This window comes from Poecilia latipinna, unplaced genomic scaffold (assembly GCF_001443285.1).
Source record: "Poecilia latipinna isolate Pla-1442-1.1 unplaced genomic scaffold, P_latipinna-1.0 Scaffold2629, whole genome shotgun sequence".
NCBI classification, from domain to species: Eukaryota; Metazoa; Chordata; class Actinopteri; order Cyprinodontiformes; family Poeciliidae; genus Poecilia; species Poecilia latipinna.
The window spans coordinates 60,383-74,193 of NW_015115245.1; the positions used below are offsets into that span (position 1 = coordinate 60,383).

The 13,811-nt window shown below is 40.3% G+C and overlaps 1 protein-coding gene across 2 annotated transcripts in view; it reads right to left on the reverse strand.

Annotated features, from left to right (window-relative positions):
- Positions 1-11,310, reverse strand: part of lonp1 (lon peptidase 1, mitochondrial) — a 31,410-nt gene extending 20,100 nt beyond the window's left edge. Inside the window, exons 1-9 of one of the 2 annotated variants that reach the window (XM_015020661.1) lie at positions 10,585-11,310; positions 8,665-8,753; positions 8,414-8,533; positions 8,168-8,333; positions 4,164-4,277; positions 4,023-4,084; positions 2,637-2,766; positions 2,334-2,417; positions 2,172-2,240 (exon numbers count right to left, since the gene is read on the reverse strand). In XM_015020661.1, the coding sequence (XP_014876147.1) occupies positions 2,172-2,240; positions 2,334-2,417; positions 2,637-2,766; positions 4,023-4,084; positions 4,164-4,277; positions 8,168-8,333; positions 8,414-8,533; positions 8,665-8,753; positions 10,585-11,079 (1,329 nt within the window). In that variant the 5' untranslated portion in view covers positions 11,080-11,310. The remainder of the gene's footprint in view (positions 1-2,171; positions 2,241-2,333; positions 2,418-2,636; positions 2,767-4,022; positions 4,085-4,163; positions 4,278-8,167; positions 8,334-8,413; positions 8,534-8,664; positions 8,754-10,584) is intronic. The other variant, XM_015020660.1, reaches the window with a different exon arrangement.
- Positions 11,311-13,811: the final 2,501 nt, after the last annotated feature.

Consider the following 13,811-nt stretch of genomic DNA (forward strand, 5'->3'; position numbering starts at 1 on the left):
TACAGTGTTCATGTTTTGTTTGTTTTTTTTATCCAGACAGCTTCCCATGCCCCCCTAGGGGGTGCGCCCCACAGTTTGGGAACCTCTGATTTATGGTACTGAAAGCCTTACTCTTAAATATTATTTTACTGATTGCAGGTTTTTCAGTTGTCCTTTTGACCGAGTAGCTGCTGTATTGTGCCTGCAAGTATTTTGCATGTTTTATGCCTAAATTAGGTGAATTTACTGCCAGATCATTTTTTTTATTTTGTCAGCATTTATACCTAAAGCAAAAAATTAACAGTCAATCCAGGTGATGAGCAAAGATCGGTGATTGGCAGAGATCGGCCTCATTGGTGATTGGAATCAGAATCGGCAGCAGAATACCTGATCGGAGCATCTCTAATATTTAATCTAACAAAGGTTCATCCTGTTTTTAAAGCCATTAATGTCTCCTTGAGGACAAGAGGAGAAATCCTAGGTAGGCCTGTCACAATAAACAATAAATCAATTAATCGCATGATAAATTAAAATTATTGACCTCATTTTAATTCATGGGCTTTATTGTTTCTTCCTGCCTTTTTCTTTTTCTATTGATGACAATGAATGAAAAAAAGGCTCAACTCCGGTGCTCTCCACTGAACCCTCCCTTCCTCATTTCCTTAGTGTAATGCTCAGCTCACACTACACAATTTTAGAATTGTCGGCTGATCGTCTGCCCATTTTCAAAACCACTAGCCGATAAAAAATCGTAAGTATAACGGGTTTGATCGGGTTTAATCGTGCTGTGTGTGGTCTCCAGCCACACAGCAAGAACAAAACACCATACACGAACAATTTCTCTCACCAACATTCAGATTTCAGACAGAAAATCCTGTAAAAACCTACTACAGGAGATGTGAATTGAAAGTAAACGAACGCGGCCTTATCATTATAACCTATTTATGTCACGTTAACGATGAACAGCTGAAAAGTTACCCGGTATATCAACTGCGGTAGCAGTTTCGCTCCAACTCCTCTCCTTGTCATTTCTGTTGATATTCCTCACGAAATGTTGAAAAATCATTAATGTTTCCACATATCATCTCTGATGTCCGCTGGACTTGCGCCTGTCAGCTGTTTGGGATTCCCCTCCGTGTTTTCCCTTCAGAAAAGGGATTCTGCGCTTTCTGATTGGCTACCTGTCACATTCAACATGCTGTGTTCTCTCTCCCAGTCGGGGAAAACTCCACACGCTGCAGTGATAAACTTGCCAAGACAATCCAACATGATGAATATGCCTGATTTAGATCGGAGCGGCCACGACGTTCTACCGACTGGACGCAATCAGTCGTAACACACCACACACTACAGGATGATCATTGGAAGTTCTAAGATTGTTGTAAGGGGAAAATCGGGGCAAAACAATTGTGTAATGTGAACTGGGCTTAAGGGAGGCATGAACTATTGGATCAGGTTGTCGAATATGCTCATCTTCTCCATCTAAATCTAATGATAATTGAGGGGCAAGATAGTGTTCAGACTTTGTAATCTACTCTTTTAACCAAAAACTACCGAATGCAGTTTTTATTTTCACTTTGGTTTTATGTTGTGTTAGTTTTTATTCAAGTGCATTTTTTGTTAATGGAGACTGGGAGTCCATTTTATTTTTGTTTTTGGTTGTTTTGTTTATTTAGTTTACCAGTTCCAGTGTTGAGTGTTCTTTTGGAAATAAAGTGTATCTATGTTTGGCAGGATATCGCATGCATTGTTATGTCATTACCATTACATCAGTCTAAAATGGTCTTCAAACAATATCATCATTTATCGCAATAATTTTGAGACAATCACCCAGCAAAATTTGTTATTGTGTTACCTAATCCTGGGTTGATCATTACATTGACTCAGGATAGTCCACTCATTCATATAGAAGCTGGTGAAACCTACATTCCAAGTTGTAATGTATGAAACCGCCAATGTTTCTCATGAAGAGTTCTTGTTTTTTCCATCAGTATTATAGCGATTCCTGTACGGCTATAATAGGAAGAATTGGTTTCTTTCATTACCAAGTTGCTGATTAGAGAATAGTCTATACGAGTGTAAGACACGTGAAAAAACTTCTCATCTGATGAGCGACATGAGCGCCAGGCATCACTTGGACCAGGTCTGGGCTCATTACGCAGCAAGAGTTCTGGCTCCTCCTGATCCTGTACCTTCTTGATGATCTTCAGCTGCTCCTGGAGAAGATACTTTCTGTGGGTCTGTTTGATCTTCTCCTCCACCTCAGACCAAAGCACACAAAGTCAGGAGTGAGTTCAAATAGTGGGCTGTGCAAGGGCAGGATAGTGCTCACATGCTTGATTATGATCTCTGACCTCACGGCCCAGACGCTGCTGTAGTTTACTCAGTTCATACTCCTTCTTTAGAAGAGACAGAGCCTTGTAAAGACGTTTTGGAATCTGCAAAAACCAAAAATAATTTGATTGTTTTTTAGTTAGAAGGTTGTAAAATTCTGCTTTGACTGCTTTAACATAAGTGGCATATTACTCCAAATTTCTCTCAGTGGACATAAAAAAGCTTTTCTGCAGCCTGAACATTTCATTCACTGCTCATTACTGCAAAGCATCACATTTTTATTAACAGAGGAAGCAGACAGGCATTGAGGGAAAAGCTCATACATTTGTTTCCTCCAAGACATCCTGCAGCTCCTGGGACTCAGCTCCCGTCAGCGCGGCCCCCATGTCACTCAAGTAGATGGGATTATCGACCACCCGTTGACCAGCCTGCATCATCTGAAGCACTGACTCTCTGACAAACATAACACAGAACTCAAAATGCCACCATTATCACTAAAACACTATGGATACAAATACATGGACTCAGAGATGCTTACCAATAACACTCTCACTTTTGGATACATTCAGTCACAAACTGAAAGGAAATGTCAGGTTGACACAAATGTTCCCTTGATTTAAGAGTAGTGGAATGAAGCCTTTAATTATCAATCCATCTAAAGAGAGATGCTGATCTAAACACAGAAAGAAAAGCTCAGCTTTATGCTTTTCACCAGGGTGAATCTAGAAATTGTCTCTGATTTCCTTACTATAGAGCTTTGAAATGTGATGCCACTGCTATAGAGGTAGTCTGCGGCGCGGTGGCTGATGGGATATGAGCGCCATCTTGAAGGGCCATAAACATAACTAATGAAAATGACTTTCTCGCAGATTTTTGTAATCTTGAGTTACATAAAATAATGTAGCAATTTTCTAAGAAGTAAAATTAAGTAAAATCTAAAAGAAGTAAAATCTTAAAATTAGGGTCTCTGCTCCAACTTTTTATTTCAAACAGGTCGATATTTCCGATTTTAGCTATTTTATGTCCATGTACCATTTATTGGCATCTGTGAGAAGCTTGTAGCAATATAGCCCACTTTGTTTTGAACTGCTTTTTAGCATTATGGAAGAAGATACAGTGGGGAGCACAATAAAAGCACCGGAATTAAGTTTGTTTTGTTCTGTGGCCTTCAAAAATGGCGCAGAGCGACTGCACGAGACAATAAATCCCCCACAACTTCATACGCAGTGATGCTGGTTCCAAAGCTCTATTGAGTGATCAAGCTTATCTACCGATCTTTTCAGTGGATAAGATCGGTAGATCTTATCCACAAATATGCTGAAAAATTTGTATGTTTTGTGCAAATGTCGAACAAACACAATTTTGCAATTGTGGCGTTTCCGTTAAATACAAATTGCAATTAAATTAACACATGAATTAGTTTGTTCATGCTGTAAGTCACTGAAAATCATGGAGGTGACAGACAAACATAAAATATATTTCAGCTGCAGCCGTTAGTGGCTGAGGCAATTCAGTACGAAAGTAACGGTGCAGAAAAAGACTGCAGCCTGAAGTCCATCTGTTCAGATATGGCAACTCCATACTAGCTGAATGTCAGTGCTCTCTACAGGCCCCAACATGGCAACTTCAATGACCCACGACAACATGAAGAACAACTGAACCAAAAGCAAACATGAGTAGAGAATGGTGAGGCTCAGCTGCTGGCTGACCTGTAGAGGGGGTTGAGGGCAATGATGTCCCTGATGGTCTTCACGATTTCAGCCGTCAGTGCCTGACAACACACAAGGACCCTCTTAGAATGCTTGAGCCCTTTCAGGACGTTTCTGCTGCGAGTGCTGTGTGTTGGGTACCTTGACCTCTTCAGTGACCGTGAACTGCTCATGCTGAACGTTATCCACCTCAACCATCAGAATGTTGGAGTAAGGCAAAGGCTGAAGCTCTGGACTCAGGTCAGCTTCTGAAACCTGATCAACACACTTCATTACCAACATGATAAGTCTTTCATTCCTACTCGATTACCAAAATATTCATTTATAAACAGCCCTGGTTGAAACAATAAACACTGTCAGAAATAAAATGCTTATTTTCGTAGAACAGTTGATAAAGTGACTCAGTAAATCACATTCAGTAAAAATAATATTCCCATTAGGGCTGAAATGATTCCTCAAACGATTCGAGTACCTCGATTATTAAAATTCCTCGAGGAAAACTTATCTGCCTCGAAGCTTTAAGTTATGTTTTATTATTTAATGCACCATGTTCCGGCAGGGTTTTTACTTTCGTTGCGCAGCACTCTCACTTCCGCCTGAGTTGTTGACGAAAGCCAAGTGTTAGCAGCATAACGTCCAGTTTTCAAGTTTGGCCTGGGAAGATTCGATTGATTCATGATAATGGTCCGGGTTTTTGTTGTTTTTCGGTGGACCAATAAGCATCCTTAAAATGACTGGCGCGATGCCTGGAGTACGGCATCATTTCTCCTCCCAGAACTGCTTTCTGTTGGCCGGTGTTAAGAGCGAACGGCTCAAGGTGTATTTATACAGGTGAGCGGATAGACTGAACACTGCGGGCAGATGCACATTAGATGATTAACCTAAGTGTAGTTTTACGGACGAACAGGAAAATTTATTTCATATCATCCAAGTCTCAACAAATGGATGACGGAGCACGTCGTGGCGGCACGCAGCTGGTAGAGGTTTCTGTGTGTGATGAAAAACGGTGTCAAATCCCATTTATAGCTTTTGTTTCATAGAAACAAAAGCTATAAATGTCTGGGCAAGGTGAGAGTTCATCTATTAAACTTACTGAAAATGAATACATAAACAAAAAGCTGGAGAATAGACATTTTTATAAGCATATTTGTGAACCTGCTTCTTTATTATTATTACACTGAATATAATTTCAGATTTTTGTATAACGTTTCTTCAGCTTAGAAAGTGAGCTTTATTGTCACAGGTTAATTTTCTAAATTACAGAAAAATTATTGTTAGCTCAAATGTGAAAAATTGGACTGATGTTGATATGTGATAGTAATACTGCTATTATGTTAAATTTACCAATGTTTTATTTTATATATTTTTTATCCCATTACTCGATTAATCATAAGAATAATCAATAGATTACTCGATTACTAAAATATTTGTTTACAATAGCCCTAATTCCCATTAAATCTGTGTTTTAAAGTCATAACTCCTGCAGAGCGCTTAGACCCATGAGAAAGCCACACAGAATTACCCCATTGGGATTTTAAAAAACACATAAAATCATCAACTGTAGAGTGACATTCCTGAAAAAGACAAAAATCAGATTTGAAATTTTTGGCAAACAAAAATAACGCTATTCTTTTTAACATATTAAAAAACATAATATGCATTCCCCTGGCATAAAGAGACGACATTTAAACAACAAGAAAAGTAACTTAGTTATTGAAGGTGGTATAGATAACATACTCTGTGGATCAGTACCTTATTGAAGTCTCAAATCTTAATTTGCAACATAGAATAAACTTTCAGAATAGTAGAATAGACCCACCAGGAAGGAAAAATGATTTGCGATTAATCTTGCATCGGCGTAAACATTGAGGAAATCTCCATACCGTTGATGAAGACATGGCCCCCAACGAACAAGGTTGATTATCCTCTTATTGAGCCTTTAGGATTCTTGACCATAGCTTCTGCTGGGCCTCACAATCTTCTTTTCAAAGGTCAAGGGCAAGACAGAGTCCATTTATTTTCAGGAAGTCATTTCCCTTAGCAGCTTTCCATGTGTAATCATATCATCTCCTTGCATCAAGCGCATGATGGTAGCATGAGGGCAGAGCTGCTGGCAATGAGCAATATCAATGAAAATCTGAAACCCTTGTCTTTTAGAAGAAACTCCTGGCACACGTAACAGCTCTCCATCACGCCCTTCTCAGCCTCAGTGACGCCATACAGTCTAAGGTTCCAGTCAGAGCTCCATCTCGGTAGTGCAGATTAAGCAAGATATTGTATCCTTTTCCTTGAGCTCCACACATTTTTCAAAGAATTAATTTTCTTTTTGATATCTTTAATCTCTTCTAGCATATTTCCCAGCTTTGTTTCTAAAGCACACATTTTGTGCTGATCATGTTAGCAAGTTAGAAGTAACATTATTGGGGTTTATGTTGCTAGTAGTTTGAAAACATTTGGAAAAGGTTTCTTGGCAACAAGAGGCTTACTTGAGGTTACTGGGAATGGCAGAAAATCCTCTTCATCGTTGGCCTCGCGTTAAAGAGCGCCAAGAACCACGCCGACATAGTCATGGTCCTCATTAGCAGCTGCGCAAGTTTTTTCCGACTTGTGATCACTGATTATTTTTTTATCCGTTTCTGGCATCTTCCTGGGAGCAAGTCTTACAAGACACAAAAGCTCTTAATGATATGCAGAGGAACTTGCAAATAAGAGTGCTAATGTTTATCTTTTCTGCTCTCATGCAGTTAGTTTTGCATGGCATCAGTATTTTGGCTCTTGGATCATTTCACCATCATCGGAAGCCTTTTTGCTTGTTGGCTGGAGTAGTGTTGTATCGCCCTGCTAGGAAATGTGTCAGGTTGATCTGCTGTTTGTTGGTGATGACAGCGTTTGCACTTCCTCTCCCAACTCAGTTTCTGACCACTTTTTTGACACGCACACTGGAGCTTAGCCATTGGTACTAGTTTCTAAATTTGTTATTTCGCTTTAATTGGTGATGGTAGTGTTTCGCCCCCAACCTCAGTTGGTTTTGGATTGAGCAAACGGTGTTAGCATCTAAGTTTGTAATTTTCTCTAATTGGTGATGGGTGTTTTTGCCCCTTTCAGTTTCAGTTGTTTTTTCATCCTGTCAGGACCTAGCTTATAGTATCAGCCCCTTTTTTTCTTTGGCTTTGCTGCTGTAGATGGTAACGGCAGCGTTTGTGCCCCCTCTCCCAGTCTTTGCCTGTTCTTTAGACATAAATGCCAACCTCACACATTTCAGTTTTTTATTTGAAAAATATGCTTTGAATCATGTATAATTTTTCTTCTACTTAACAACTGTATAACACTTTGTGTTAGTCTTTCACATTAAATTCCAATGAAATATTCATTTGTGATTGTAATGTGACAAAATATGGAAAAGTTGAAGGGGTATAAATGGGCGACGGTTTGATTCCCTGTCTGCCGCCCTCATCATTTGTGTCCTTGGGCAAGACACTTCACCCAGTTTGCCTGCTGGTGTTGGTCAGAAGGGCCAGTGGCGCAAAATTGCAGCCTTGTTTCTGTCAGTCTGCCTCAGAGGAGCTGTAGCTGCAATCTAGTAGCGTGTTAATTAGCTGTTAGAGATTTCAATTTGAGATATAAAGGGCACTACAAATAAAACTGACTATCCATCCATCCATCCATTTTCTTCCGCTTATCCGGGTAACTGACTATTACATCATTATTACTTCAGCAAGCCACTGTATGGTTAAATGTTGTAGAAATCAATACTATTCAATAGAGAACCATATAAAATATTTGATCAAAGTGACAAAGGCAGTTGAAAATGTTGGAAAAAGCAGATAATTATACATAATCATTTGCATGATGTACAAAAGCATTTGCAACTTGTTGAAAGAAATAAAACTGCTTTTCTGATGTGCACCACTGACAAAATGATTTCAAGATTGACAAGACATTTTGAGAATCTCAATTCTGTTCTGAGAAATGCACCCAGTCCACCCAGAAAAGTTGAGGTGGAAACTGTAATTCATCAATGTAATAATATGATCAGAAAAATGGTACAAGCCCCCACAATTCACAAGATGGGCATAAGGAGGAATCTAGTTTAGACTATTATTTGTTTGAAATGCTTCTTGCCATTTTAACAGCACTGAACTGACCTTGTTCTCCAGCTGCTCTGCCAGGGAGGTCGGCTGGTCCTTACGGCTGCGTTTGGACTTCCGCCTTGCCGTAGCTTTGATCTGAGGCTCTGGTTCAGACGCTGACCAGTGAGGGGACGCCAATACGTCCTCGGCCTCCACTTCCAGTTGTCTCGTTATCCGAATCCTGATGAACCAGAGCACAGAATCAGCAGAGCTGCACACATGGAGATGGTTTAAGATGGTATCAGCTGACCTGGATCTGACCTGCGGTGGCCCATAACGATCATCCTCAGCTTGTCTCCTAAATCCTGCATCTCATGGATCTGAACAAAGGTCCCAGTGGAATAGATGGAGTCCAGGGATTCGACCACATCTGACTCATTACTGGAAAACACAACAGCAGTCATTGAAACTGCTTGGTTCACTGTCCAAGCAGTTAGCAAATATCAAAGGACAAATCATGTCCTTTGTGAACTCAAATCAAGAGAAACATAATAGAAGCATTTCTGACTTACTTATCATCCTTCTTCATAAAGACTCCAGCGTAAGGTTGAGCGAGGCGCACCTTCCTCCTCAGCAGCTCCATCAGGCCCTTGTTCTTCACCTAGCAGCACATGCAGGAAGAACCTGAAGCATCATTTCAGGAGACCAGTGCCTGGATATAACTTTGAAGCAATCATCTTTTCATCACATTCTGCCGATAACCCTGCCTTTTCCCCTACAGCATAAGCTCTGTTTAGCTTGGAGTGGTTCCACCCACCTCCACCTCCACCCAATTAATTTCAGGCGGCCACACGGGACATGAATAGTTCTGGTATTGAGATATTTGGAGGGTGAACGTTTTTAGATGTCCATATAACATTATAACCAAACAAACATTATAACCAAACAAACTGCGACAATGTCCCTTTGAGAATTAATTGATAAACTCCATTAAATTGTTAAAATATTATTAAATAGTTGAGTCTGCTTTTGATGAGTCCTTCTTAAAATTAAACAATTGGTCTCTACTAGCCCCTCATAAATTAAATCTACTTCTTTGTCCCATCCAGCAGAGAGATGTGCAGAGCAACTGCTTAAGCTCGTCATGCAGGGTCAGTCCAAAGTGGTATGGGGTCTCGAGCAGAATTTGATTTAGGGGCCCCTCTTCCTGCTAAGATCATCAGTACCACCAAGAACATCTCGCCATGGACTTAGTGAAATCTGGGAAAGGGGCTCTTTTTTAATTGGCCAAACTTAAAAGCTATCAGTGATAATTGTAAATTCAAATATTTGTGAACAAACAGAGCTCAAAAGATTAAACTTCCAGCATCAGACTGTAGCTGTGGTAACAAAACAATGTAACTATGAAGATTGTTATTTGCACTTTAACAAAGTAAACTTACCAGTTCTTTAAAATCTTTAATTTAAATGTTACACAATTTTAAATATTTTAATTTATTCTTGCTGAAACCAAAAAATTAAATTTAACAGCATTGTCATTCTGAATAAACAAATGTTAAAATTCTAGCTCTACGGTCTGTGTTAAAATGTTAGCATTTATGGGGCCCCTGGAGATCTTGGTGGCCTTCCAACACCTACTTAATTCATTCATACTTTGTGATTAGCAAAGCATAAATTTGCTGATCACAAAGCAAATTTGTGATCAGTAAATTTGCTTAAAAGAGTTTTGGAATCTAAAAACACTCATGGGCATTCCACAGGCAGGACATTAACTTATTCGGGGTTTAACAGATGTACAAAAAAGTATTTATTTTAACAGTATTTTTGTGTGTTGATTTTAAGACTACAATTGTGTGTATAAGCTTTGTCAACAATGTCTTCTACTAATACATTTATCCATGTAACATTTTTTTAAAACACGGTGGGCCGCCTTGGCGCCCCGACCGTCGGGCTTAGCAAGTTTTCTGAGGAGAAACCTTGTACTGATTACTGAAATTAATTGGTCTGTTTAAATACATTTTTACCACTTTAATACAGTTATTTTCAGGTAAATTATGAACTTGCGTAAAAGGAGAAACGTTCCCAAAGTGCCTGAATCGGAGGCTCTAAAATACCTGCAACATCAGTTTGATATCAAACACTTTTAAAACTCTTGACGATTTACTTTGCATTGCATTTCACAGTCAGATGAAACAATCTGTTGAAAGGTTCGGTCATCTGTTCTGTTGTTAACCAGCAGGACAGTGAACCACAGAGAATTTATCCAGGTTTTTAATGAATTTCCCTCATTTGTTACCCTGAGTGATCATCAGAAGAGATAGAAAGTCGGTCATGTGTATTGTAAGTCACTATAACCTTCTGAATGGCTGATTTAACTATAATGTAATGAGGGGAAAAAGTCAGGCAGGATTTAACAGCAACGTGTCGCTCCCACTCCACCCGCTATGTGACCTAGGAGCCACTGAAAACACGTAACATTACGTTATCCTCACCTCTATTATCTTTATGAAACGGGGAAACACCGGGTTCCTGCTCACAGCGATCAGCGGAACGTTGGGAAACACCTCCGGGACCATCATGGGGGTGAGAGCCGTCATCTGCGGTCCGCTGTAGGGAGCGTCTCCATTCCCTCCAGACTCATCTCCTCCAGAAGACGCGTTCTCCCCGCCGTCCTCCCCAGAGAAACCTGCCCCACTGGCCCAGTTACTCAACAACCGAGTTGGTACGCTTAGTCCACAAGGGGACCTGGAGGTAGCTGTATGAGCTAGGGGTAACCCCGCGACCCTAACCCAGCGATAGTGACGGGTAAGCCTGCAGCCCTCAGTCACCGGCGTGCTGCCGATGGAAGAAAGGGTGTTGTAGCGCGGTGACGGCTGGAGCCGGAGCTGACCGGTGGCCTCGGTCAGATACGGAATTGCTTCGCGCCTGAACAGCTGAGTTCTGTGGATCCGCTGAAGAGCACCAGCCATCTTCAAACAGGGGCCCATGTTTCTGGAGAGTTCTAAAATAACACGTGACAAACTGACCTCCAACTTCCCTCAATCGTTTAATACATAAGATCTACTGCCGGTTAAATGTGCCAGACTAAATGTGCATTACTGCCACCTGCTGAGCTGGAGTACGGAATGAAGTGATAAGAAAACTGCCAGTATTATAAATTGGTCCATCTGGTTGTATGGAATGCTCAGAGTATATTTGTAGATAACAAGAGTTCGATTTAAACCTGCTATAATGAAATAGTTTATGTGAGCAACAACAACAGAGAATAAATTAAATGTTATTCCATTCGTTAATCTGTGAATGTCATGACCTATATATGTCGATTTTTACTGGTGACCTGTTCACGGTGACCCCGCCTCTCTCCTGTTGACTGCTGGAGATAGGCACCAGCACCCCTGGTGATCCCACTAGGGATAAGTGTGTAAGTTGATCAATTGAACTGAATTTAGAACTAGCTCTTGATAAAGACTAACTGATACACAGGGGATTACTTTCAAAACCTCGAATGGACCAGATTAGGGTTGGACTATATGGCTGAAAAACGCATTACGATATAAGGATTTTGTATCAGTCAATATCAATAATTATTGATTAGTTTTTGTTTTAAATACCTGAAATACTGTCAAACTGGTGGCATGACCTTCCCTGCTTTATTCAGTTTCCTCCAGCTGTTGTTCTCATTTCTCTCCATGCTGTTTTTTTTGGGTTTTTTTTTTATTTTTAAGGTACGGAGTTATGAAGCACGATGGAGAAACCTGAAACTGCTGCAAAAGTTACTCAACAGTTTGCTAGTGTTGAAGAAGATTTTAGGTTATAATATTTCTTAAGAAAACTCTTTTGGCTCAATCTCCTTCGATCCCAGGTTCTCCTGGCGGGCCACGTGTAGCCACACAAAAACGAGTGCAGACGTCACAGAATTGCAGTTTAATCCAATAGAAGACAACACATAAAATTACAACAGAAACTGCAGAACAACAGAGACATACAGTCATTTACCTGACATAAATGGAAAGCATAAGAAGGAGAGAAAGAAAGAAAGAAAGAAAGAAAGAAAGAAAGAAAGAAAGAAAGAAAAGCAAAGACGTCTTTGGAGAATTGCGAGAGCAAATCTAATTTGTTACTTCTCTGTAGAAAGTTTTATAGTAAAAGGCGTATCCTTATCTTTAATTTATTCAAATAAGGCGTATCTTTGCTCATCCAACCAGGAGCTATCTCTGACCCTCTCTCTAAAGCCAGGAACTCCTGCTGTTTTACGGCTTTTCACAGATGAGTGTGAAAAGCTAGAACTTCTACTTATTGTTTTCCCACACAGACAAAAGGCAGTTCAAAAGATCTTAGCAAACCATCTGCTGTAACTACAGGTAACATAAAGTTCAATAGGCCAGAATAAGTTACTGATTTTAAAACTATAATTAGGCTATTTCATCAAGACATGTTAAGTTTTAAAACTAGCATACTTTAAATTTATTTTCTTAACACTAGGTAACCAAAGAAAACGAGGTAGTTGATGGTACCCACCTTGCCTGGCTAGCTGTGAGAGGAGCTAAAGCTTTTCCTCCGACTACATTCCCCAGAACGCTGTGTAGTTCTGGATCAGGGTTCAGTGAAATTATTGTTCTATCAGACAAATTTTTTATTAATATTGACAATGTGTCTATGTCGACATCTATTTTCATTGATTTATTGCTGAGCCCAAGACCAGATGAGTTTTTAATTAAGTGGAAAAATAGTACCTGTAATTAGGCCAGAACAGCGAAGCGAAGGCCTATTGTAATCGCAGGATTTCTTATTCTTGTTTTTTGTTGTTCTTTTTCTTATTATTATTTTTCCGTCACTTTGCGCGGCTGTTTGGGGCCTTTAACATATTCAAACTCACCAAACTTGACCCAAAATTGTCCCCCGACTGAAATTTTTGGATTCCGGTAGAATCGCAAGTGGGCGTGGCCAAACTGCTCTACAGCGCCCCCTAACGTGAGTTGGGGGAAACTGTAGGTCGTAGAGATCTGAAACTCAGTATGTAGGTAGAAATCCACAAATCAAGAAAAAAAAGTCTCTTGGAGGTACCCTCTAAAATGCACAGGGAGGCGGCCATTTTGGGTCAAAGGTCAAATCTTGGCCATTTTTCACTTTTACTCATGTCGAACTTTAACGAACTCCTCCTTGACTTTTCAACGATCGGCTTCATTCTTGGTCAGAATGCAGTAAAGGCATGGGGCTTTAAAAGTTATCAAAGAAATTGACTTTTCGTATATGTTCAGGGGGCGTGGCAGAGCGGTGAACTTGGCGTTCTGGCCAAAACAAACAAAACGCTATAACTTTCTAATAAAAAGGTCATTTGGCACCAAACTTGGCATGAAGGATTCTGGCTGGATGCCTGACGATCCTATGTCATCATAGTCTGACCTCACCTAAGCCTCGCCCCCTCAGAACAGGAAGTGACTTTTTTTACTTGGAAAGCTCCAACTATGGCTCTCTTGACCTAATCAAGATTATCTTGTGTCAGATGACTGATGACAAGTTGGTCTCACTTGCTGTAAAGTGCCAAGAGTTTTCAGTAGAGGGTGTCGCTGAGGTGGTGCGGCGAAGTGACAGGTCATGCCGCTGCAATACGTTTGGCTCTAGATTCCACATGTTTCAGTCCAGCTGCACCAAACTCATTGAAATCGGTCCATGTCCACCCCCCCGACAGGAATCTAGTGCAATACTTGGAGGGGGTGGC